This window comes from Phocoena phocoena, chromosome 15 (genome assembly GCF_963924675.1).
Source record: "Phocoena phocoena chromosome 15, mPhoPho1.1, whole genome shotgun sequence".
NCBI lineage: Eukaryota > Metazoa > Chordata > Mammalia > Artiodactyla > Phocoenidae > Phocoena > Phocoena phocoena.
The window spans coordinates 36,890,660-36,916,622 of NC_089233.1; the positions used below are offsets into that span (position 1 = coordinate 36,890,660).

Genomic DNA, 25,963 nt, shown 5'->3' on the forward strand with positions numbered 1-25,963 from the left:
GTGAAAGTTAAAAATTTAAACCTAACTATATCATTCAAAACTTTAAGAGGACATTTTGAAACATGCTTTTTACAGGTTGAATCTAACTTGCATTTCATTGTTGTAACATAAAATTTTCCCAAAGAATGAGTAGAATATCCAGTACTTTCCTAATAAATTCTTTTTTCAGTCTTGGAATTTTTCAAGGTTTATTTCAGTTGTTTAATTTATGCATCTAAGTTATATTTTCTAATATGCAGATAAAAGAATGGCTAACTCCATTGCATCAAAGAACTTTACTGCACTTTCAGACCTGCATCCAAATATGGCTAATCTGGTAGGTTTCAGTGGTGTAGTGGTTCACTTGATCTCTGTTGAAACTTTAGGTGGTAATATTACATTATGTCAACATTATTGATTCGTTTCAACACATGCTTGTATAATTGACAAGTATACAGATACTGCATTAGTGATTGTTAGATATTAAACACTCCTAAACTTCTTTGTATTTATGCCAGCTAAATGAAAATTAGTCTTTCTTTTGTCTACGGATTAGGAGATTGTAGATATGACTAGCGATTGTTAAAAATTATCAAAAGTTTACTTGTATTATATTTTATTTTATTTATTTATTTTTGGCTGCATTGGGTCTTCGTTGCTGCACGGGCTTTCTCTACTTGCTGTGAGCTGGGGCTACTCTTTGTTGTGGGGCGTGGGCTTCTCATTGTGGTGGCTTCTGTTGTTGTAGAGCACGGGCTCTAGGTACACGGGCTTCAGAAGTTGTAGCTCGCAGGCTCTAGAGCGCAGGCTCAGTAGTTGCGGTGCATGGGCTTAGTTGCTCTGCGGCATGTGGGATCTTCCTGGACCAGGGATCAAACCTGTGTCCACTGCACTGGCAGGCAGATTCTTAACCACTGTGCCACCAGGGAAGTCCTTGTACTATATTTTAATTAAATATTTAATAAGTACTCAAATTTAGCATTATAAAATTAAAACATTGTCATTCAGCAGTATCTATTCTCTAGTCAAATTGCCCAAGTTATATACTGAAATACTTGCTATTATGCTGCTTTTATGACATAAAGGTACACAAAAGATATATTTCTGAAATCATTATGTGAAAATTCATTTTGGGGGAAGGGATTGTGGGGGAATCAGTCATGTCAAGTATGCCTAGATTGTTATTTATTTAAAAGAAATCTAGGTGGAATCGTCTTATAAGGTGAAGAATTCATTGTAAAGCAATTATCATACTGCCTTACTTTTCCTACCCCCAGCAGTCTGCTGTTTACATTTAGAATTTGCAAATCAGGTTTCTTAAAATGGGATAAATTTACATATAACTTCAATAATTTGCAATTTAAACTTTATTAATGTTAAAAATAATTATTGATGTTACAGTTTTTCTTGAAAGGTAAACTATTTGCTAATTGCCTCTTCAGTTAGAAAATTTTACTCAATATTTCCATTAGTTGTTTTCCCAACAAAATTCAGTGAGATCTGCATGCATATGGAATTTAAAGAAATAATAGTAATATGTCTAAATGCAATAAGACTAATAGCTCAGCTAGGATGTGGTAGTCTTAAAAGCTTGAATGTATTTTATTTATATTTTTTTCAGATTTATTTTGGCTGCGTTGGGTCTTTGTTTCTGTGCGCGGGCTTTCTCTAGCTGCAGCAAGTGGGGGTTACTCTTCATTGCAGTGTGTGGGCTTCTCACCGTGGTGGCTTCTCTTTGTTGCAGAGCACGGGCTCTAGGCATGCAGGCTTCAGGAATTGTGGCACACGGGCTCTAGAGCACAGGCTCACTTTGTTGTGGTGCATGGCTTAGTTGCTCCCTGGCGTGTGGGAACTTTCCAGACCAGGTCTCAAACCTGTGTCCCCTGCATTGGCAGGCGGATTCTTAACCACTGCACCACCAGGGAAGTCCTTGAATGTATTTTAAATGTAACAGATTATTGTAAGGTTAAAATCAGTTGCTAGAATTAGTGATATAAATTCATCCTTTCAGAAAAAGGTTATTTTTATTTCTTAAAACATTTAAAAAATACTTAATTTTTCTTTGTTAGTCACTGAAGAGAAATTTAAAAAATTTAAAGATGTTAATATCTTTAAGGTTTAAGATCTAGGACTTCAGAGCTTAGATTTATTAGCAGCAATGTGCAAGTTTTGTTACAATCTAATTTATGTTACTGTCCAGCATGTTTGCATTAAGAAGCTAAGCAATTTTATGTGGATTGTTAGAAAACCCTATATAAAAGAAAGCTTTGAAGACCATGGCAAATTAAATTGCATTATACATGTGCTTAGAATGAATTCAGTAAGGACTGATAGCATAGGGCAGTTACTGTGCTCCACCTAATGATTAAAAATAAAGTAGAAACATACTAAGTATTAAATGATTATATTTGTAATATCAGTTAACTGTCTTATTACTTTGTACTACTCCTTGTGGAGCTGAACATTTATGAAGTTGTTTTAGATGTTTGTCTGGAATAAATACATTTAAATGGTTCCTAGTTAAAAATGTTTGTTAGAGCCAGTAAAATATAACAAGTCCATGAAATTAAATTTACCATCTCCATCTGTGTTTAATATTTGTCTTCTATAACCTTTTTGTTTTTCAGAAAATAATCGGCATAGTTATTGGAAAAACAGATGTCAAAGGCTTTCCAGACAGAAAAAGCTGAGTTCTGTTTAACTCTTTGCTTCATTTTTCATCAACTGTGGCTTATGACTACAGCAAAATATATTTAAGTGATTAAATTTCTCATGCCTGTTTAACTCCCTAAGAGCAACAGCCATGTTCTCTATTGCATGGTAAAGTACTTGATTTAAGGCCACATGTGTGGCCTTAAATCATTCTTAATGATTTTATTTGATATCTCTAAAACATAATTTTAAAAGCTGTGTATACAGTACTAAAATAGCTAAATTGGTCAACTCATTAATGTGTATCAACGAGTACTTATTGAGCACCTCCACTGTGTAAAACCCGGTGGAAAGGTAAGAGAGAGAGATGTATGTAGTCTCATCATCCTCAGTTATCAAAGTGTCTGAAAGGATGGACGTGGAGCTAGTTTGACTGGGCTCAGCACGAGTCATCTGAGATCTATTCTATGTACAGCTGTGAAATCGGGGTAAATAAAGCTGGGATGAGAATTAAATGAGCTCATACATGGAAGGGTGTGTAAGGCACAGTAAGAACTCCATGTTAACTATCAATATCAGCCTAAGAGATACAAGTACACAGGTAAATCTTCATAGAAGACAGAAAGTGATAAGGAGGAAGGTTTTCCAGCAGGGATATGTCCTGACAGTGTTGAGCGAGAGAAGTATGGCAGCAGTATCTATGTATTTACTCAAAGAACCAGACAATTCAGTGGAAAAAAATCATCTTTCACATGTGGAAAATACAGTTAAGTTTGGCTTTAGTGGTTCTTATTGAGTTGCTTGAACTGTGCAAGAATTTTAGGACTATGGAAACACAATCCGAGACTAAAATTGGATTTTTAAAATCAACTGACTCTCAAACTTTTTTTTTTTTTTTTATGCGTTACGCGGGCCTCTCACTGTTGTGGCCTCTCCCGTTGCGGAGGACAGGCTCCGGACGCGCAGGCTCAGCGGCCATGGCTCACGGGCCCAGCCGCTCCGCGGCATGTGGGATCTTCCCAGACCGGGGCACGAACCCGTGTCCCCTGCATCGGCAGGCGGACTCTCAACCACTGCGCCACCAGGGAAGCCCGACTCTCAAACTTTTGTAGTTTACATGCAGAGATAAACTATAGAATGCCAAAAGTAGCAATTCACTATTATTAGCTTTTGAAGTGTCAATGCTTTTTATTAAAAGGTACAGTATAAGTCCTAAACAGCCTGAGGGAATCTGAGCTCTAGTCAGCCAGCCAGTAATTTTGACAGACGAAGACAATTAATTGTGGCTGTGTTCATTGACTTACGGTGTAGTGATAGGTACCTTTATTTTCATTTTATTTTTTATAATATTCTGTTGTTATTTTTGAGGTAAATAACAAAGATGTCATCTCCCACCCATACTCATTTGTCTTCTCTTTACTGCATCATAATTAATTAGATCAGAATTACCACTTGAATAGTTTGAGAAATCCTGCATCTCTGTTTTCTAAGCTGTAAAAGGAATAACTTGAAATATATGAATTAGAAAAGGTCAATATTTATATATTTGCTTAAATTACAGCAATGAAATAAAATTTTCACCTATTAGACGGTGAGAGTAGGGTACCATTTCTGTAGTGTTTGACTATTTTTTATAATTGTCTGTACAGTATTCCTTTTTTGGAGAAGATATGCTTACTGACTTTAAAAAACATTACACATATCAATATATTGTCATAAAAAATTCAAGCAGTGCAGAAGGTCATAGAGTCCAAAAGAGAAATTCTTCATTTAACCCTCAACTTTTCCCATCCCAGCCCCCACCCCAAAGGTAAGCACTAATCACAGTTCAATAGATATCTATAATGTGCATTTGTATGTTAGGTTGTATTACTTTTTAAAAACTTTTAAAATTGAAGTATAGTTGATATATAATATTATAGAACTTACAGGTATACAGTATAGTGATTTACAATTTTAAAGGTTATATTTCATTGTAGTTATTATAAAATACTTGCTGTATTCCACATGTTGTATAGTATATCTTTGTAGCTTATTTTGTACCTAGAAGTTTGTACCTCTTAATCCCCTACCCGTATATTGCCCCTCTCTCCTTCCCCCCTTCCCCCCTTCCCTCCTTCCGTCTCCCCACTAGTAACCACTATCTGTGATTCTGCTTTTTTGTTATATTCACTAGTTTGTTGTATTTTTTAGATTCCACGTATAAATGATATCATACAGTATTTGTCTTTTGTCTGACTTATTTCACTTAGCATAATGCCCTCCAAGTCTATCTATGCTGCTGCAAATGGTAACATTTCATTGTTTTATATAGCTGAGTAAAAATTTCATTATGCATATATATGTGTGTGTGTGTGTGTGTGTGTGTGTGTGTGTGTGTATATATATCACAACTTCTTTATTCATCTGGTGATGGACACTTAGGTTGCTTTCATGTCTTGGCGATTGTAAATAATGCTGCTATGAACATTGGGGTGCATGTATCTTTTCAAATTAGTGTTTTGTTTTTTTCAGATATATTCTCAGAAGTGGAGTCGCTGGGTCATATGGTAGTTCTGTTTTTAGTTTTTTGAGATGCGTCCATACTGATTCGCACAGTGGCTGCACCAGTTTACATTCCCACCAACAGTGTACAAGGTTCCCTTTGTACATTCTCGCCAGCGTTTGTTATTTGTGTTCTTTTTTTTTTTTTTTTTTTTTTGCGGTACGCGGGCCTCTCACTGTTGTGGCCTCTCCCGTTGTGGAGCACAGGCTCCGGACGCGCAGGCTCAGCGGCCATGGCTCATGGGCCCAGCCGCTCTGCGGCATGTGGGATCTTCCCGGACCGGGGCCTGAACCCGTGTCCCCTGCATCGGCAGGCGGACTGTCAACCACTGCGCCACCAGGGAAGCCCATTTGTGTTCTTTTTGACGATAGCCATTCTGACAAGTGTGAGGTGATAGCTCATTGTTGTTTTTATTTGTATTTCCCTGATGATTAGTGATATTGAACATCTTTTCATGTGCCTGTTGGCCATCTGCATTTCCTCTTTGGAAGAATGTCTATTCAGTTCTTCTACCTAGTTTTTAAATTGGGTTGTTAGTTTTTTTGATGTTGAGTTGTATGAGCTGTTGATGTATGTTGGATATTAACCCCTTATTGTTTATATCATTTGCAAATATTTTCTCCCATTCAGTAGTTTGTCTTTTCATTTTGTTGATGGTTTCCTTTGCTGTGCAAAAGCGTTTAGGTTTAATTAGTTTCCATTTGTTTATTTTTGCTTTTATTGCCTTTGTTTTAGGAATGGATCCAATAAAATATTGACACAATTTATGTGAAAGAGTGTTCTGCCTATGTTTTCCTCTAGGAGTTTTATGGTATCTGGTCTTACATTTAGGTCTTTAATCCGTTTTTAGTTTATTTTGTATATGGTATTAGAGAAGGTTCTAACTTCATTCTTTTACGTGTAGCTGTCCAGTTTTCCCAGCACCACTTATTGAAGAGACTGTCTTTTCTCCATTGTAGATTCTTGCCTCCTTTGTTGTAGATTAATTGACCATAAGTGTGCGGGTTTATTTCTGGGCTCTCTATCCTGTTCCATTGATCTGTGTGTCTGTTTTTGTGCTAGTACTGCGCTGTTTTGTATTACTTTTTTTTTTTTTTTTTTTTCCTGCGGTACGTGGGCCTCTCACTGTTGTGCCTCTCCTGTTGTGGAGCACAGGCTCCGGACGCGCAGGCTCAGCAGCCATGGCTCACGGGCCCAGCCGCTCTGCGGCATGTGGGATCTTCCCGGATCGGGGCACGAACCAGTGTTCCCTGCATCGGCAGGCGGACTCTCAACCACTGTGCCACCAGGGAAGCCCTGTATTACTTTTTTAATTAGCAAAACAATAAAGAAATTTTATTTTGGAAAAAAAGTACTTGCTGACCCCTAGTGGTATCTTTTAGCAGCACACGTTTATTTGTTTTGAAATAATTTAGATCTGAATTATGACTTAGGTTAAAACAACAGTAAGAGAGAAATGGAGACTCTAAGCTAATATCAGGATGGTTCAAGCCTACATGTCATTTCCCTCCAAATATACAGATAACTAGGGAAAGGAAACATAGGGGTAACAGTGAGGTGAGTTATCTACCTTGGCAGCTTAGAATTCATAAAAGCAAAACTTATATCTGAAATAATATTTTACACCATGTGTTTGAGTGTTTTTAGCATCAAATAATCATATTTGTTCAAAGTTAAAATAAAACTTTTCATTTGAAAAATAAAAGCATTGGTTTTTCCTTAGATATTGGATCAGAAAGGTACACTTTCAGTTTCACCATTCGTGATTCAACAACCCATTTTGTAAATGCAACATCGTGGGGCAAGGAAGATTACATCAGATCACTTTCTGACAGCTTTCGTGTTGGGGAGTGTGGTAAGTTGGCACTGATTCTTAAACTGTTTCTCTTACAGTATTATTCCCATGATATGTTTGTGATAACTACACTGAGGGAGTCAAAATGAAATGAGACACAATTCTTATTCTCAAGAACCTTACCAGAAAAAAGTCAACTGTTAAGAGTATAACACAAGGCATTCAGCATTTAATTGAAACATACAAACATGATAATCACATATTTTTACTAAGTAGCTCTGTGATCTTTGGTTTATTTCTATTTCACTTTGCATCAGTCCCTCTTGTGGCTCTAATCATTTATCTTTCTGTAAAATTATAATAGGGATGCTAAATAGATTTTAATAAAAGATATTTGAAATTTTAATGGATTTTAAGAAACCTTCAGCCTAAAATACCAAATCTTTCATATCAGCTACCCACCCCAATAGCCCTCTATGGTACAGTGTAGTATATTGAAAAGAACAAGACTTTGAGAACAGGTAGATCTGAATTCAATTCTAAGTACCAACTTTTATTACATTGTGGCTTTGAGAAAATTTCTTAATCTTGTTGGGTCTCAACTATGAATTAACACCCTATAGATGCTTGTGAATGTTAAATGAGATAGTGTGCCTGTTATAAAGTGTAGAACTTAGTCACTCAATAGATGGCAGCTCTAGCCTCATACAAGAAACAAGAAAGCATGTATACCAGTTCTCTTTCATGGTAGAAAAAAGAAGGGAAAGGGTAACACGGACAATTAAACTACTCCTCTCCAACCCTGCAGTATCAAGCAGCCTAGTACCCATACTAGTTACTCAGCACCCAATCATATTATTAACTTTCAGGATTACATATAGTATCTCTCTAACTGAATAATAAGGTAGTTGAACATATGAACTATGAAGGCAGAAAACTGCAGACTTTGCGAAAACTTTACAGGTCCTTAGAAGCAGCCTGTAAGGATAGCATTGGGGGGAAGGTGAGCAAAGAGGCAGGTTCAGCAGGAGCCCAGTCTCATCCTGACCCATATGGGAGCTCTGGAGCATGAGTGGCACCTCAAAGTGGTACCACCCTAAAAAAAGAGGTCTGGGATTTTGTACCCTGTATTTACAAATTATTGGCTGAAGTCCACACCCTACTCTTCCTACAAGCAAAACATTTCTTGGATGAATTTCTTGGATGAATGCCAGAACATTAGTTACCTAGAGCTAAAGATATATTTCGGTATTAACCTATGTTCCATGTTGATGGCTGTTGTGAGGATGAATGAGATAAGGGATTTTAAAGGTGTAAATCTGATGATGCTTATAGAAGTAAATAAGATTTTGGTGTGGTGGAATGAAAAGATTACAGATTTTTAAATTAGAATTACAAATAGAATTAGAACAGTTCTAATTTCAACTCTACTACTTTCTAGATATAATACCTCAAGAAGGTTATTTAACCTCTGTGAACTTCAATTTCTTCATTTGGAAAAAGGGATAATAATGAGGGATGGTTGTGTGAGGAATTAGCAAAATAGAGCACATAAAAGTCTAACATATGGGCTTCCCTGGTGGCGCAGTGGTTAAGAGTCCGCCTGCCGATGCAGGGGACACGTGTTCGTGCCCCGGTCCGGCGCGGAGCGTCTGGGCCCGTGAGCCATGGCCGCTGAGCCTGCGCGTCTGGAGCCTGTGCTCCGCAACGGGAGAGGCCACAACAGTGAGAGGCCCGCGTACAGCAAAAAAAAAAAAAAAAAAAAAAAAAAAAAAAAAAAAAAAAAGTCTAACATAGACCATAGGAAATGAAAACCCTAAAATGTTGTCATAAAGCTGATAAGTTGTGGGGCTCAAATCAGGACCCAGATTTTGCATTGCTCTTTCTAACTACCACTATTATTTTTGAGGACAGCTGTGAATTGGGTGAAGATCAATTTATTTTATAGAAGGGCATGTTGTAACCAAATCAAATGTTCAGTGTAACTATTCAATAAAGTAATATTAATGTGGATCATATGTTGGGATTTAAACACAAAGTATAAGAAATGTCATCTGAGATCAAATTGATTGGTCATACCCCAGGATTCTGTTGCTCACAGTGCCACAAGAAAATGATTGTGAAGGATACATGACACCAACTCAAAATTAGAAATAACATTGTAATGTTCATTGTTATGTACACTCATTTTTTAAACTTATCCTGTTACTTTTTTTGTAATAACATCATATTTTCCCCTCTGTTTTAGTGATAATTGAAAATCCCCTGATCCAAAGAAAGGAATTAGAAAGAGAAGAAAAGTTCAGCCCTGCAACTCCTAGGTAAATCTAGCACAGAGGTCAGAATGATTATTACTTTATGCCAGAATGATTATTACTAATAAGTTTTTGCATGTCAGATTAACAGAGAGCTTATTAAAGGTGTATACTTCAGTTTGAAAATTAGGAGTTTAATTCTGCTTCATAATATTTATCTTTGATTATGAAATAATTTACTTTGACATAGGATCACATAAAAAATGGCTTTGTTTTTAGTACTTTGATTCTCATTCTTAGATTACAAAAATCTGACTCTAGTCACATTAAAGCTGAACAGTGAAAAGGTAAATCATGGAAGTCATATATCCATTTTTTCATTTCAATTTATAACTCTCTTCACATGCCTTACTATCTTAGTTCAGGTTACTTGGAAGTAGAGCCCAGAGGAGGATTTTTGTGCAGATGATTTGTTGAGGGAGAGCCCTTAGAAGCAGCCTGTAAGGATAGCACTGGGGGGAAGGTGAGCAAAGAGGCAGGTTCAGCAGGAGCCCAGTCTCATCCTGACCCAGATGGGAGCTCTGGAGCATGAGTGGCACCTCAAAGTAGTACCACCCTAAAGAAAGAGGCCTGGGCTTTTGTACCCTGTATTTACAAGTTATTGGTTGAAGTCCACCCCCTATTCCTGCAGAGGAGGGAAGGCTTAAAGGTATTTCTGGCTGAGGGCAAATCTCGAGAGAGAAGGGAGTAGCTGGTAAAGAGCTCTGGGTGGGCACAAAAGTCTCTACTACACGTGCACCTGCACCCATTTTTCTGACCTCATCTTATAGGTCTCATTTCTCTGCAGCCACATGAAGAGTCCTCCACTTTATGAACATCCTGGGCTCATTCTGCACTAACAGCATTGCATGTTCACTTCCCTCTGCAAAGAACAATCTTATTTGCTCTTCTCATTGAAGTGTCAGCTTAAATGTCACCTCCTTAGATCTTCCCCCACCTACTCTGTCTGTAGTAGCCCTTCCAGTCTGCATTACTAGGACTTCGTCCTGTACACAGTGTATGTGTACCATCATAACCCTGATTACAATCTGGGATTATTTGATTAATTGTTCTTGTCTGTCTCCCTCTCACGCATGTAAACTCCGTGAGATCATAGGTCTTGTGTGTCTTCCTCACCACTGTACCCCCTGTGCCTAGACTAAGGTCTGGCACATAATAGGCTCTCAGTAAGTGTTTATGGAATGAACACATGAATGGAGGGAGGGAAGAGCATCCTTGGCAGAGGGAACAAACACGAAACCTCCTGGCCTTTTCCAGAACAGTTAATAGTAGTTTAAACCTTATGAAACTGTTGATGTTTGACTACGTTCTTCTCTAAAGTGGTAGTTTCATAGCCTAGGAATATGATGTGGCTGGAATATAGGCAGGGGAACAGCAGGAGGAGAAGCTCGAGAGAGAAGCAGAGACACTTCACAGACAGCTTTGCTTGTTGTACCAACTTCATGCTTTGGTGATGGCTAGCACAGAAGATCTTTTGAGCTGGGAAATATATTCATATTCATGGTTTAGGAAGATCACTTTGGCTACCTGAGGACGGACAGTAGGGGAACAAAGCTTAGGAGACAAGCAGTAGTTTGGGTGAGAAGTGATGAGGGAAACACCTAAAGCAGTAGCGGGGTTGGGGGGTGCGGGGAAGGCTCTGGATTAGAGGACTAGAAAGATGCTCCATGGAGGACACTTGGAAGTTGATTGGCTGGAAGGGGAAGAGCACCTCAATTGTGTAAATGTTGTGTATCTGTTCCTACAGAGCACCACAGAGGTAAGGGAAGCACACAGGCAGGGCAGTCAGTGTCATAGAGGTGGAAATCACCCTCCCCCCCCGACACACAATGTTTTAGAGTGCTCTTACACCCTTTTTTTTTTTTTACAGAGAAAGAAACTGAAACTCAGTATTGTGCAAGATCAGACTATTAGTGTGCTTAAAACTCAGACACAGTTGGTCTTTAAAACATTTTCTTAATGAAAATACATTTTAGACAAAAAATATTTTACAAAGCTTTTCAATGTTTCTAAGAGTGAAAAGTATAAATCTTCTTAATATAATTTTTAAAATATAGTTTAAGTTACAACCAAAGTTTAACTGTGAACTTTGAAGTATTTTTCTATTAGAAAATCATTTGATATTAACTTTTGGTGTGTGTTTTTACAATTTAGCGATTATAAACTATTGCTCAGTGAGAATCACTCAATGGTAAAAGTTTGTTCCAGTTATGAAGTGGATGCCAAGCTACTTTCTTTGATATACTTACCTGTTAAAGAGTCTTGTGATTATTATTCATTGGGTGACATTGTTGCAAACGGACACAGTCTTGATGGGAGAATTATTAATGTCCTTGCAGCTGTGAGGTCGGTAAGTTAAAACCCCAACAAAGCCAAGTTCAATTTGGTGGGGGGAGTTCTATCATTTTATTTGTGTTTGGAAAGTAATAATCAACTGGAGTAAAATTTCCTCTGTATCTTGATGCATCCTCCGTTGAATTTAGAAAATAACACTTCTCATTAAAGGGAAAGCAGCATTTTACCTGTGAATGAGTAGCAAAATAAAATTGTATTTGAATGTTAAATGCAGTACACAGTCATAAATGATCCGCTAACTATATGAGAGCATTTCATACTTGAGTTAAACAAAAGGCACAGATAGAAAGGGTAAATTCATTGACTTTAAGATCTCCAGGAAGTTCTTTGAAGGGGCTTAAGTTGAATAAATCAAGGAATCAATTCAGTGCGTGTTCTCAGAGCTGTCCTGAGTTGGGGGAGAGAGCGAGAAACCCACGGTGCTGCAGTAGGGGCCCTGTGAGCTAATGCATAGCATCAGGTGCTGAAAAGCAGGGCAGAACGACACTCTGTGGGGTGCCGGGGAATGTCTCACCATCCTTTGCTTCCACATCTCCTTCTTACCCAATTATTGCAGCAAGTTTTTTTTTTTTTTTTTTTTTTGCATTACTCGGGCCTCTCACTGTTGTGGCCTCTCCCGTTGCGGAGCACAGGCTCCGGACGCGCAGGCTCAGCGGCCATGGCTCACGGGCCCAGCCGCTCCGCGGCATGTGGGATCTTCCCGGACCGGGGCACGAACCCGTGTCCCCTGCATCGGCAGGCGGACTCTGAACCACTGCGCCACCAGGGAAGCCCCTGCAGCAAGTTTTGAACTCCATTGGACAGACTAGAATCACTTGGCAGGGAGCAGATTTTCACAAAATAAAGTACATAAATAAAGGGGCAAGAAGAATTTCTCAATATACAGAATGATGATAATCAGAAGACAAAAAAGCAGGAAATAGATTTAGGTACTTATAGTTAATGTTGTAAGTAATTGCTAATTGCATTTCCATATTAAATGACTGAGTGTCGACTATCCCCATGACAGGCCAACAGAGGCCTGCCTGCGTTGTTCCCCAGCCCAGCCCAGCACAGCCCAGCACAGTGCCTGCCACACAGTGAACACTCAGTATCATTCAGGATGGAGGAATAAACACCCGATATGAGTCTTGAAAAATGGGAAAAATTCATTTCTGGGCAACTTAGGTTCAATCTTACTTAAAGGCAGGATATGATCTCTCAATTTCCCTGAAATTCCATATAATGCCATTATATCACAATGTAGTAAGGATTTTCTAAAACCCAGTATGAATATAAAACCTACAACAGCTTTTTCCATGTCCCCCTTCCTGCCTCCACCCCTTGAGTCTGGTACCACCTTTCATAGGATTATATTATTTCTTTTATTTTCATGCCTTCTTTCTCCCATTTTGCTTCCATCCCTCTTACATTTCCTTATCTTTACGTTTTTATTTAACCTGTTTTCTTCCTTCTCGCCTCTACTTAGGTCTCTTCACTTTAAAACTCCTTTTCATACAGTTTTCTTGCATGCTGTGATATGGTAGGCCTCTCTCATACTCTGGCTGTCCTTTCCTCTGACTTTCTTTCTAGATGCTCTCTTCTGCAGGCAGCTGTGACTCTTTCTTCAGCTCCTTCCTAAGGAGCTCAGCCCTGACAATAGATGCATGGGTGACAGTGGCATAGGGGGCAGCTGACTGTCCATGCTTGGGCCATTGCTGTGTGACCATCAGAGGTGCTGCTGTTCCATTGAGAACTCCCTGAGGGCACAGAAGGGCCCCTGAGTTCACCTCCACGTCCATGATCCTCTTACACCACAGTGTGGACTGAATCAGACGGTATATCAAAGCACATTCCCATGTATCCCTCATTCGATTCTCACCAGCTTGTCCCTAGGAAGGCAGCAAAGGGGGTATCAATATCCATACCTGGGCTAGCAAGACGAGGACACTGAGGCCCAGAGAGATGAATTCATCCAATCACATTAACTCCGTGCCAGGCCCTGTGCTAAGCCATGGGGATACACAGATATTGAAAATGTACTTTCTACCCTCACTGAGTCCACATAGATGCCACCCAGGGACTTGTCATGGAGCATTTGTTCTGACATGGTGAAAAGATCCCACAGTCTTGACTTAAAGCACACATATCTCTCTTCAATCAAAGTGTGTGACTTACAACTTAAATACACCTGGTTCAGAGATAAAAGATGCTGTTAAATCATCAAATATATATTAGTGATTCTAGCTATTTTGATATTTCTAATTTGTTGTTTAAAAGGTAAACACTTGAGTATTTCCATCAACAAATATTTAAGTACCTCTACAACTGTAGGTGAAGAAAAATAATGATTTTCTTCAATTTCTAAGGTTGGAGAGCCAAAATACTTTACAACTTCAGACCAAAGAAAAGGCCAGAGGTGTGAAGTTAAACTCTATGATGAGACAGAGCCTTCTTTTGCAATGATATGGTAACTTCCCACATCTGTTCCAAACTGTGAAATCTGTGCTATTATCACCAAGTCAGACATTTTAATTTCATCAGGAGATGATGGATTTCATATCAGGAGAGGAGTAATGATATTTAAAAAATAAACCTTTCTCTTGTATGTTGAGTCATTACAGTCTATGATTACCTTAAAATGAGATCTTTAGATGGCATGGGATTTCATAGATGGACTCTACTGTAACTTGTTTATTATTGTACTCTGTTTTGTAACAAATCGTCATTTACTAAGTCTCATTGATAAAGAACAAGCCAGACTTTCTGTGATTCCTTGGGTGGTACCCTGGAGCCAAGCCATGGAAAGATGGTAGAAAAGCAAGCATTGTCACAGGCTGGGTTCTATGGGGCCCCCAGTGTGTCAGATGTGGGGCAGGGCTACATCCTGAAGCATCACAGGGTATAACATGGTATTGTTTAGACTCCAGATGCCTGGGTACCAAAGAAAGCACTTAATTTGAAACAGGGCTTCAACCTATCAAGTCCCCCGAGCAGTTTATCCATGGTGGGGGCCCTCCCTTAATGGCATGAAAAGAATGACTTCAAAATTTTTAAACTTGTAGTCACTCAGTTCTAACTAGCCTGGAGTGACCTGGGTGATAGGAAAAGAAGGAATTGAAGGAGCAGAAGTTGTTAGAGTTGAATGGTGCTGAAAGGAATGATTTTCATAGGTGTTAAATTTTCCGTGAAATAGGCAGTGTAGCCCTGCAAAATGGCAGGAGAAGCCAAAATCCTTAACTGTGCCTTGGACCGTATGGGGGATTATTAACCTCATCCATTAAGACATCCTTTTTCTGGTAAATAATGTGGTCACTGCCAGTTTTTTTCTAATGTATTTGATTTTTATCACTTCTTTTTTAACACATGCAGTTGGGATAATGAATCTATTCTACTTGCACAGAGCTGGGTGCCACGAGAAACAGGTATAATACTTCAATGATTGTGTTCAATATTTGTCATTTTTTTTTATCCCCCTGTGTAATAATTTTAAAATGGCTTTTTTCCCAAACAGTAATATTTGCCTCAGATGTAAGAATAAGTTTTGACAAATTTCGGAACTGCATGACAGCAACTGTAATCTCAAAAACCATTATTACAACTAATCCAGGTAAAAAGCTATCTGAAATTTTTTATCCCTTTGGAAATGACTACATCATGTATTCTAATATTTGTGCAGTGTGTTTAAGAATGAAGCTTGGATTTCATTTGAATTAAAAGTGAAAAACTGCTTTGAAAAACTTAAAATGAGCCATATCTTTGATATCTTTACAAAAGAAATGTGAAAAACCAGACTCATTTTTAAAAAAAATAAATTTATTTATTTATTTTTGGCTGTGTTGGGTCTTCGTTTCTGTGTGAGGGTTTTCTCTGGTTGTGGCAAGCAGGGGCCACTCTTCATCGCGGTGCGCGGGCCTCTCACTGTCGCGGCCTCTCTTGTTGCGGAGCACAGGCTCCAGATGCACAGGCTCAGTAGTTATGTCTCACGGGCCCAGTTGGATTTGTCTGGTGGAAAAGGTTATCAAGCTTGACAGTATTAATCGTATCAAAACCTCAAGACTAAGTTAATGAGACAGATTTGAAGGATGTTGTGCGTTTGGCTCTGAAAACAGGTTCAAAGGGGAAGTGTCAAAGTGTTTTGAGCAATGCTAACATCATTAGAATAAATGCCTTATTTCTCAAGGAGACAAATATAAAGGAGAATATGTATAATGGTGTGTGAATTTCAATATGCTTATTTAAATCAGTCTTATTTCTAATTTCCTGGGCTACACATGCCACATAGAAGTTAAGAACCTCTAAATGGTTTGAGCTTTCATCCTAGCCAGCATGTCCAGGCTTCCTGCCCCGAGAGAGTTCATCAGATGGGGAAGGAAGAATTTGTCCCCCCACAGACAGTCTGGGATGACCCTGTTGTCCTTAGAGCTCTTGACAGCAGTGCCTACACCCCACCCTTCCTACCAGCTTCTGTCCCAGGATGCTCATTAATTTACAGATATTTAGTGAATGCCTTTTATTTGACAACTACTGAGGTAACTTTAACACTTTCTGGAACAAGGAAGTACATGAGTGGATGGATGCTCAGATGGATGGAAGGATAGTCACTATAACTGAAGTACAGAAATGAAAAGGCAAAACCCCTGTCTGGGATTCCAGTCTAGTTCTGAGAAAGAACCAACAGTGATAAGACTTGTGGTACAACAGGATGAGGAGGAAGAAACCCTGACTCTGTCCAGGGGAGTCAGGGGGTCCAAGCATTGGCAGGATGGTTTGCAGAATGTTGGATATGGTGAGGAAGGGCTGAAGACAAGCAGGTGTTAGAGGTTGGGGCTTGGAGTTGAAGGGTGTTAGAGTTAGAGAGCCCCTCTTCAAAATCAGATTCGTGCCTTCTGGCACATTATCTCACTATTCCTGAGGATACTCATGTCCCAAATGGAGGAGCAAGTTTTTTTTTTTTTTTAAGTATTTTATTTATTTATTTGGCTGCTTCGGGTCTTCGTTGTGGCATGTGGGGTTTTTAGGTGCAGCACGCAGGCTTATTTCTGGTTGTGGCACACAGCTCCAGAGCACACAAGCTCTCTAGTTGTGGCACACAGACTCTCTAATTGTGGTGCGCGGGCTCCAGAGCACACAGGCAGGCTTCTCTCCAGTTGTGTCGTGTGGGCTCTAGAGCACTCAGGCTCAGTAGTTGTGGTGCGCGGGCTTAGTTGCCCTGTGGCATGTGGGATCTTAGTTCCCTGACTAGGGATCAAACCCACATCCCTTGCATTGGAAGGCAGATTCTTAACCACTGGACCACCAGGGAAGTCCCGAGGAGCAAGGTCTTTTTTTTTTTAATTATAAGAATCTTTTAAAAAATCTTTTTATTTATTTATTTATTTTTGGCTGCATTGGGCTTTCTGTAGTTGTGGCTAGTGGGGGGCTACTCTTTGTTGTGGTGCACAGGCTTCTCATTGCGGTGGCTTCTCTTCTTGTGGAGCATGGGCTCTAGCCACATGGGCTTTAGTAGCTGTGGCACGTGGGCTCAGTAGTTGTGGCTCACGGACTCCAGAGAGCAGGCTCAGTAGTTGTAGCACACGGTTTTAGTTGCTCCGCGGCCTGTGGGATCTTCCTGGACCAGGGATGAAACCCGTGTCCCCTGCATTGGCAGGCAGATTCCTAACCACTGCGCCACCAGGCAAGTCTGGAGCAAGCTTTTTAAACAACCTTAAAAAATTTTTTTTCTGACTAGAAAAGAAATACATATAAAATTCAAAAAATACATAAAAGCATAAAAAGGAAGATCAGCTGTAAATTCACCATCTCATAAGAGATAATCATTTCTTTGATACATATTCTTCCAGATAATTTTGCTTATGTATCTTTTTTAAAATGAAAGGGAATTGTATGACAATGTTTTGTAAGCTGCTCTTTAAACTCATGATATCTGGTATACATTTCTCTGTGTTAATGGAGCACCCCATCACATTGTCAATGGCTTTGTAATATTGTGTTTGATTGTATTCTTATACGTCTTCACTTTTTACTGGTAAAAATAATTTTGGATCATTTACAGTGATTTAAAAAATAATCAGTTTGCTGTTTACTTATTATGCATTTTCAATTAAGATACACCAGAAGCTAACATCCTATTGAATTTTATAAGAGAAAATAAAGAAACGAATCTTCTGGATGATGAAATTGACAGTTATTTGAAAGAATCCACAAGTTGTAAGTGACCTTTAAATATTATTTGAATTTTTAAAAGGCCAGAATTTGGGCCTGTAAAGTTACTTAGTAAAAGATATTGTATTCTTATTATGTAACTGCTACACTTCCACTTTTTATTTATTTATTTTTGGCTGTGTTGGGTCTTTGTTTCTGTGCGAGGGCTTTCTCCAGTTGCGGAGAGCGGAGGCCACTCTTCATCGCAGTGCGCGGGCCTCTTACTGTCGCAGCCTCTCCTGTTCCGGAGCACAGGCTCCAGACGAGCAGGCTAAATAGTTGTGGCTCACGGGCTTAGTTGCTCCGCGGCATGTGGGATCTTCCCAGACCAGGGCTCAAACCCGTGTTCCCTGCATTGGCAGGCAGATTCTTAACCACTGCGCCACCCAGGGAAGCCCTATACTTCCACTTTTTAAAAGGTAGTTTAAAACTTTTGGAGGCTTATATAACCTTTTGCCAATCTGATGAGAGCTGTGACCCTTTCCCCAGAAAAGTAGCTGTACCCACACATAGAATTTTGCATAAAATGTCATGTGTTCACAGACCCCAGACTGAAGCTTGACTTTAAAAGGGATGCTGGGACTTCCCTGTTAGGCCAGTGGTTAAGACTCCATGCTTCCAAAGCAGGGGGCGTGAGTTCTATCTCTGGTTGGGGAGCTAAGATCCCACATGCCTCGTGGTGTGGCCAAAAAAAAAAGAAGGGATGTGGTTTGTTGCCGTCTGTGGCTTATGCTTAGACACTCAGGAGAATGGCGGAAAGCAGAGGGAAAACTTCAATCATTTCCTGAAGGCACGTTCTTGTAACTTCATCCTAGGAGATGAAATACTTCCTAATAATTCCTCTAGAGAGAGTAACAATTGAATTAAGCATGAAATAAGTTATGCTGCAAGTCACATTAACTTGTAAAAGAAGAACTTTGTTATGCTTTCCTGGGGGATATTTAACATGTTTCCTTTTTGTTTTTTTTGTTTTGTCTTGTTCTGTTTTGTTTTTCGGCTGCACGGCGTGGCTTTTGGGGAACTAAGCCACGTGGTGCAGCCAAAAATAAATAAATAAATATAGTCTCTTCACCATTTAAAAAATTGAGTTGACTTGTCTTTTTCTTATTTATTTTTAAGAATCCTTTAGATATTCTGGATATGAATCCTTTATCTCCTTATAGATTGCTAGCATCTCCCACTCTATGGCTTGCCTTTTCATTCTTTTAATGGAATCTTCTGATGATCAGAAATTATTCATTTTAATAAAGACTAATTTCTCATTCTTTTCCTTTTTTGCTTTTATGTCCTATATAATCAGTTTTAATATATCATATATAATAATTTTTCTATTACATAACTTAAGCTACTACGTATTCTCATTTCAGCTTTGTAGCTTTTCTATTTGGATATAATCCTTTTGAGTTCTTAGAATATATTTAGAACTTCCATGACTTTTCTTTTTTTTTAGTAAATACAATAGTTGATGTCTATACAGTTGAACAATTAAAGGTAAAAGCTTTGAAGAATGAAGGAAAAGCTGATCCTATCTATGGAATTCTTTATGCTTACATTTCTACACTGAACATTGATGATGAAACTACAAAAGTAGTTCGAAATAGATGGTAAGCAACCAAATTACGTTTAGAAAGTTCATTCTTGTAAGAAATAAAAACAGTTAGTGTTAATAATTTTTTTTTTTTTTTTTTGGTACATGGGCCTCTCACTGTTGTGGCCTCTCCAGTTGCGGAGCACAGGCTCCAGATGCGCAGGCTCAGCGGCCATGGCTCACGGGTCCAGCCGCTCCGCGGCATGTGGGATCTTCCCGGACCAGGGCACGAACCCGTGTCCCCTGCATTGGCAGGTGGACTCTCAACCACTGTGCCACCAGGGAAGCCCCCTTGTTAATAAATTTTAAACTCTATAAAAGTTAAGCTATTATTTGACATAATAGTGGTTATGCATTTGAATAGTGGTTATGCATTATGCATAAGTGGTTATGCATTTGACAAACTATTTAGATTCAAAATTATAATTGCCTTTTAAAGCAAAATTTAATTTACTGTGTTTCAGCAACCCTAAAATAGAAAGATATAATAATGTCGAAACTTTTAGCTGGGATAAGAAACTATTGTTTTATGACAATTCGAAAATTATTTTGGTGACCACATCCTATAGCAATACAAGTAATAGCATTTTAATAAATTATTTCAACTGTATGAAGAATATGATTTCCAACCTCTCCTAGGTCAAAGTTAGTATCTACTTGCATAGAAAAGTAAACCCAAGTAGATTTAATAATCTTAGCCAAAAAATGCTTGGCAAGAAAATTCTAAAATATTATTGTGAAAGCCTCCCTATGGATTTATAATTGACATTTTTATTGACATAGTTCTAGATTCACATGGCACTGTAAGAAATAATATATAAACTGTACACTTTGTCCAGTTTCCCCCAATGGTAACATTTTGCAAAACTATAGTATCACATCATAGACAGTAATGACATTAATTAAATCCACTGATCTTATTCAGATTTCCCCAGATTAATATGCATCGTGTGTATGTGAAATTTCATATAGTTTTATCATGTATGAAATGATAAACCACCACAATCAAGAAATTGACCTATGGATTTTTAAAACATTGTACGATTTGGTGTTAAAGTTGAAAAAAACTAATGTAGAGGCTGTTGTGTAAGGCAGGTGTTTATTTTTTGAAAAATATTTTTCAAAAATTAAAAAAAATGTTATTGTCTCCCTTATTTTTCCTACATCTTTAATATTGATATCTGAGGAAAAGTATCTAAAATTTAATTCAAAAGTGATCTGTGGCTTACAAGAAACCAGTATCTTCAGATCATTCCCTCTGCTTGAGAAATTTGAATTAGTCTTTGCCTATTCAAATTGGCAAAGTAATGACTGCTTCAAAAATATAGAAGAGCATGGAATTACCCCTTAAAGAGAGGAGAATGTGTCACTAGCAGTACTAGCAGCATTTAGAGTGTGAACCTCCCCAACCCTCAGGTTATTCTGTGGATGTACAGAGGACTTAGTACAGGACCAAGTGAGCATTCATGGAACCCAGGCTTTCTAGGCACAAGACAGGATTCCTGCCCTCAAACTCTGAGCCAGGAGATAAACAAACATACCTGCAATAACATGGAATAGGATGTGATAGGGTGTAAGTTCGTGCTGAAGTGTAAGTTGTGCAGCTGTTCAGAGAAGGGAGGGTGTGGGGCTGGGGTGCAAGTGAGGAAGACCCCAGTGGGGGAGTGATCCTGGGCAAGAACCCCAGCATGGGGGAAAGTAGGAGGCAGAACTGTGAGAGGACTGGATTGTCCCAGTTTCCGAAGCAGGAATACTGAAAATGAGGTTGACTGCATAGAAAGCATGTTGTATTGCTGTGCATTTTTCCTTGTTATTTTGTAGGTCTGTTTTGTACCCTGCTCAGCACTGAGCACTCTGTAATTACTTGCTCTGTAAATATTCCAGGTGCTGACTTAGGCTAAAAGTCTAAGTGATAATTCTTCTGCTAGAGATCAGATTTGTCACTTAGGGCCTTCACATTCTATCTTGTCTTTGTTTCTTTTCAGTTCAGGCTGTGGTTACATTGTAAATGAAGCATCCAGCACTTGTACAACTTGCAACAAAGATTCTTCAGAATTTAAATCAGTTTTTCGCAGCTTCCATATGCTAATTGATCTTACTGATCACACAGGTACCCTCCACTCCTGTAGTCTCACAGGAAGTGTTGCTGAGGAGACTTTGGGCTTCACGGTAAATAATAAAAAGGAAAATATGTTTAGAAATACTTCCAAATTGAATTTGCTTCCCCAAACATATAGGTTATTTTGGTGAACATTTGATAGAAATTAATTCATTAATAAAGAGGTCTGGGAAAAATCAATCTTGACTTAAACACACATTGTTTTAATGAACAAATAATTACATATTGCATATTAAAATCCTAGCTAACATTAACTGTTAGGAATAACAAGAGACGTCCTTGGTGACAGTGGAGAATAAACATGACATTTTATATAGTCAAATAACAATGGGCAAAACAACACCTTGGAGACACTGAGCAGGGTCCTCTGTGAGGAGGGTTTGGCAGTATTTCACCTACCCAGGTGTATAAGGTCAGCCATGAGCTCTTCCTCAGTCTGCCCCATAGCACAGCAGCAGAGATTAGCTTGTGTGCTTGATGTTAGGTTTGATGTTTTTTATTGTTAGAACCCGCTCATGAAGTTTACCATTAAGCCTCAGTGGTTTCCACTTTGTTAAGGGGGGCTTTCTGTACCGAGCCACCTGGCTGGCTTCAGACATTCAGTTTAGAGCCTTTCTATCTAGCCTTATCTCCTCCGTCAAGAGAATTGACCTGTAATTACTATGGATAAATTCCATTTCCAGTGAGCAAATTTGTTTTACATTATTGTCAAGATGAGTTATCTATATATTCTTTGGAAATATTTGTTTAATTTTTTTATCCAGGTAAATGAGTTTCTTGCAATGACGGATGAACAGAAAACAGCATTAAAGTGGCAGTTTCTTTTGGAAAGAAGCAAAATTTATGTAAAGGTTAGTGCATTTTATAGTACTATATTATTCTTTTTTTAAACATATTTATTTGGTTGCGCCAGGTTTTAGTTGTGGCAGGCAGGCTCCTTCGTTGTGGCCTGTGAACTCTTAGTTGTGGCATGCATGTGAGATCTAGTTCCCTGACCAGGGATTGAACCCGGGCCCCCTGCACTGGGAGTGCGGGCTCTTAACAACTGTGCCACCAGGGAAGTCCCAGTACTATGTTATTCTATATGTTCAAGCAATAAGAAAATCCTGGAGTATGATGTAATAAATTAGGGAATTTGTTATATTTTTAATAAACTTTTTAATTTTTATTTATTTTTGGCTGCATTGGGTCTTCGTTGCTGCGTGCAGGCTTTCTCTGGTTGCAGCGAGCGGGGGCTACTCTTTGTTGCGGTACACGGGCTTCTCATTGCGGTGGCTTCTCTTGTTGCAGAGCACGGGCTCTAGGTGCGCGGGCTTCAGTAGTTGTGGCACGTGGGCTTAGTAGTTGTGGCGCACGGGCTTAGTTGCTCCGTGGCATGTGGGATCCTCCCAGACCAGGGCTCAAACCCGTGTCCCCTGCACTGGCAGGCAGATTCTTTTTTTTTTTTTTTTTTTACTTTTATTTATTTATTTTGTGGTAGGCGGGCCTCTCACTGTTGTGGCCTCTCTCGTTGCGGAGCACAGGCTCCGGACGCGCAGGCTCAGCGGCCATGGCTCACGGGCCCAGCCGCTCCGCGGCATGTGGGGTCTTCCCGGACCGGGGCACGAACCCGTGTCCCCTGCATTGGCAGGCAGACTCTCAACCACTGCACCACCAGGGAAGCCCCAGGCAGATTCTTAACCACTGTGCCACCAGGGAAACCCAGGAATTTGTTATTTTTAATAATGCCCAGTTCCCAGATGTGCAGAAGGATTTGGCTACCATAGAAACAGTGGAAGTAATCAGCTTTTTTCATATAGTATAAAGAAGTTATAAATGATACAAAATAAAAAGACCAACAAAGAAAATATTAACTCCGTTAATGTTAACTCCAAGGCTAGGAACTGGGCTTTAGAGTCAAAGCTGGGTCCCCCCCCGCCCCCATATGCGATGCTCCTCACTTCAGTGAGCAGTATTCAATAGCAAGTTAAATGCTGCGGTGAGACAGACTTGGGTTTGACTCCCAGTCCCACCATTCCTCAGCCTGTGTGACCCTGGGGAGGTTAATTAACTTCTCTAAGCCTCTAAAATTCTGTGCTCCTACAACTCTGATCAGAGCAGACTCCCGCAGCAATAGCAACACTTCAGTGTTGGAAGGCCACAGAACCTTAGTGTTAAAAGTGTAAAATGGGCAGTGGGACAAACTCCCCTTGTTTTGCAAATGAGGAAAATAGGACCAAGAAATGTTGCTTCTTGCCCCAGGTCACAGGTGAGATAGGGCTACACAGTCTACGTTATTTCAGATATTTCCTCTTTTATACTCTTAAAAATTTTTGAGCTCTTAAGTGAGTTATATCTGTCAACATTTATTGTACTAGAACTTAACATTGAGAAAAATTTTAAATGTATGCATGAGCACACATTCTTTTAGCAGTTAGAACAATGATATCTCATGTCATGTAGTCTCGAAAACTACAGTGCACTCTGGTGAAAGAATGAGAGTAAGAAAGGCAAAGAGCATTTTCGTATTATTATGAAGATAGCTCTGATCTCATGGATACCCTGAAAGAGTCTTTGAGAACACTGGGTCTGCTCCATCTCAGCCTCGTAAGCAGGTTTTCCCATTTTCCTGTGGCTTCCTTTCCTTGGAGCCTCAAGCATATCTGAATAGATTACAGACATGGAGTCACCAATGGCCTCAACAATATTTCTAGGACCTCAGTTTGAGGCCTCTTCATTACTAGGCCAAAGGGGGAAAATTACAGTAATAAACTGCATCTCTTCCACCATTTGCATGAATCCACCTAAATACTGTATACTGTCTATACCCAAATCAGCATATGCTCAGATCCTTGTCCAACTTTGTGGTTTCCCTCCAAACAGGAGGTACCAGTTGCTCTGAGTTTGATCAATTTAAATTCATGGTAACTTATTTATAGTTTCCCAAACTTGATTCAAATATAGCAACAAATTGCTCTCAAGTAAATGGATATTGTACCTTTCCAAAGAGTATGTTAAAAAGATATTTGTCAGATTTAACAAAGATTTCAAGCAGGTAGTGGTTATATCACAAAATGTAATAAAGATTGTGAGCCTCAAATACAATTTCAATTGTTATAAATCAGTTAAAACAGAACATGTAATTTAAAAAATAAGAACTTACATTGCTCTGCTAATAAGATAAAAACAAAGGATTTCCATATAGGACATTTTGTATATTTATCATATTTCAATTAAAAATAATGGCTACTTAAAGTGGTTCATTTGGAGGGATTTCAAAGTGAGTTATTCATTTCAATGTTTTAAAACACATAGTGATATTAGTATCACAGATCCTTGTAAGATCTGATATTAATGTTAAAGAATAATTTTCAAAAAGGTTAAATTGACTCATACAAAATAAAATGAATACATGTCAAAGATTTAATTCAATTCATTAATTAATGAAGGAAATTAAAGTGCCTAGCTGATGTGTCCTTCCACTCTATACTAAATAAAATGTTGGTGAGAGTGCTTTGTAAATTGTAAAAAGTGAGACATCATTATTAATCAACTGCATCATGATATTGTTGTGCTCTAACAGGTCACGTTACTGCTGCGGGTTCACGTCTGTCACAATTGGTTGTTTGAACACACTTTAAGCCCTTTTTTCTACATGTTGGATTTGAAATGCCAACTTTCCTACCTGAGAAAAAGGTCATGAAAAATTGATGTGGATTTTTACAAAATTACTGTCAGAAGCCAGATCTATAATTTTTCTCCCAACTCAGCCTGAGACTGGAACTCTTTCCATTGTCTTACAGCTTTAATTGAAGTATTTGTTCATATCTGTAAAGAAAACTCATTGCTGTTCTCTATTTGTGGTCGTTGGTTTTCAGTGTTGTATACTAGGTGATTTTAGAAACTAACTCTCTTTTTCTCCCTGCAGTTTTTTTTATCTCATAGAGCAAGGGGTGGACTGAGAGTGAGTGTGCTCTCCTGTAAGCTCGCAGATCCTATCGAGGCAAGTAGGAACTTGTCTGGACAAGGAAATATTTAAAAACCAGACGTCATTTTAAACTCTGGAAAAGAATACAAGTTTTAACCGCCTTTAAAGTAGAAAATGAGTTTGAAAATTACAGATAAAATTGTATTTTGTTCAAATGTGGTGAGAATGTTTCTGTAAATTGTTATTCTGTTTCCCCCTGGAGTCGGTTAAGAGTAAATCCTAAAATCCCCCTCTTATTCAAGTTCATTTCTTAGAAGGCCTTTTTTACTGGCTTTGCCCTCTCTCTCTTCCCAAGTTGGAAAATGTTTGCATGAATTAATAAACAAGTTTAATCTTTCCCATAGATATGAATGATTTTTCTTAAGCCCCTTTCCTCTTTGTCTTGTTTGCCTGGAGAAAAATCAGAACCTATAAAAACAACGTGGCCATGGCTCAGACTACTTTGCTGGAGCTGATGGGCACAGA

The 25,963-nt window shown here is 38.8% G+C and overlaps 1 protein-coding gene across 2 annotated transcripts; it reads left to right on the forward strand.

Annotated features, from left to right (window-relative positions):
• Window positions 1–247: 247 nt before the first annotated feature.
• On the forward strand, window positions 248–25,549 carry MEIOB (meiosis specific with OB-fold). 2 transcript variants are annotated; one of them, XM_065892903.1, is made up of 13 exons: window positions 248–316; window positions 2,607–2,664; window positions 6,900–7,031; window positions 9,220–9,292; window positions 11,441–11,636; window positions 13,990–14,090; window positions 14,993–15,045; window positions 15,135–15,230; window positions 17,729–17,830; window positions 19,275–19,428; window positions 21,398–21,581; window positions 22,296–22,382; window positions 25,439–25,549. In XM_065892903.1, exons 1-13 carry the CDS (start codon window positions 248–250, stop codon window positions 25,547–25,549), a joined length of 1,416 nt encoding a protein of 471 aa, XP_065748975.1. The 2 variants fall into 2 exon arrangements, with proteins under 2 accessions (XP_065748975.1, XP_065748976.1); XM_065892904.1 differs by lacking the exon at window positions 22,296–22,382.
• Window positions 25,550–25,963: the final 414 nt, after the last annotated feature.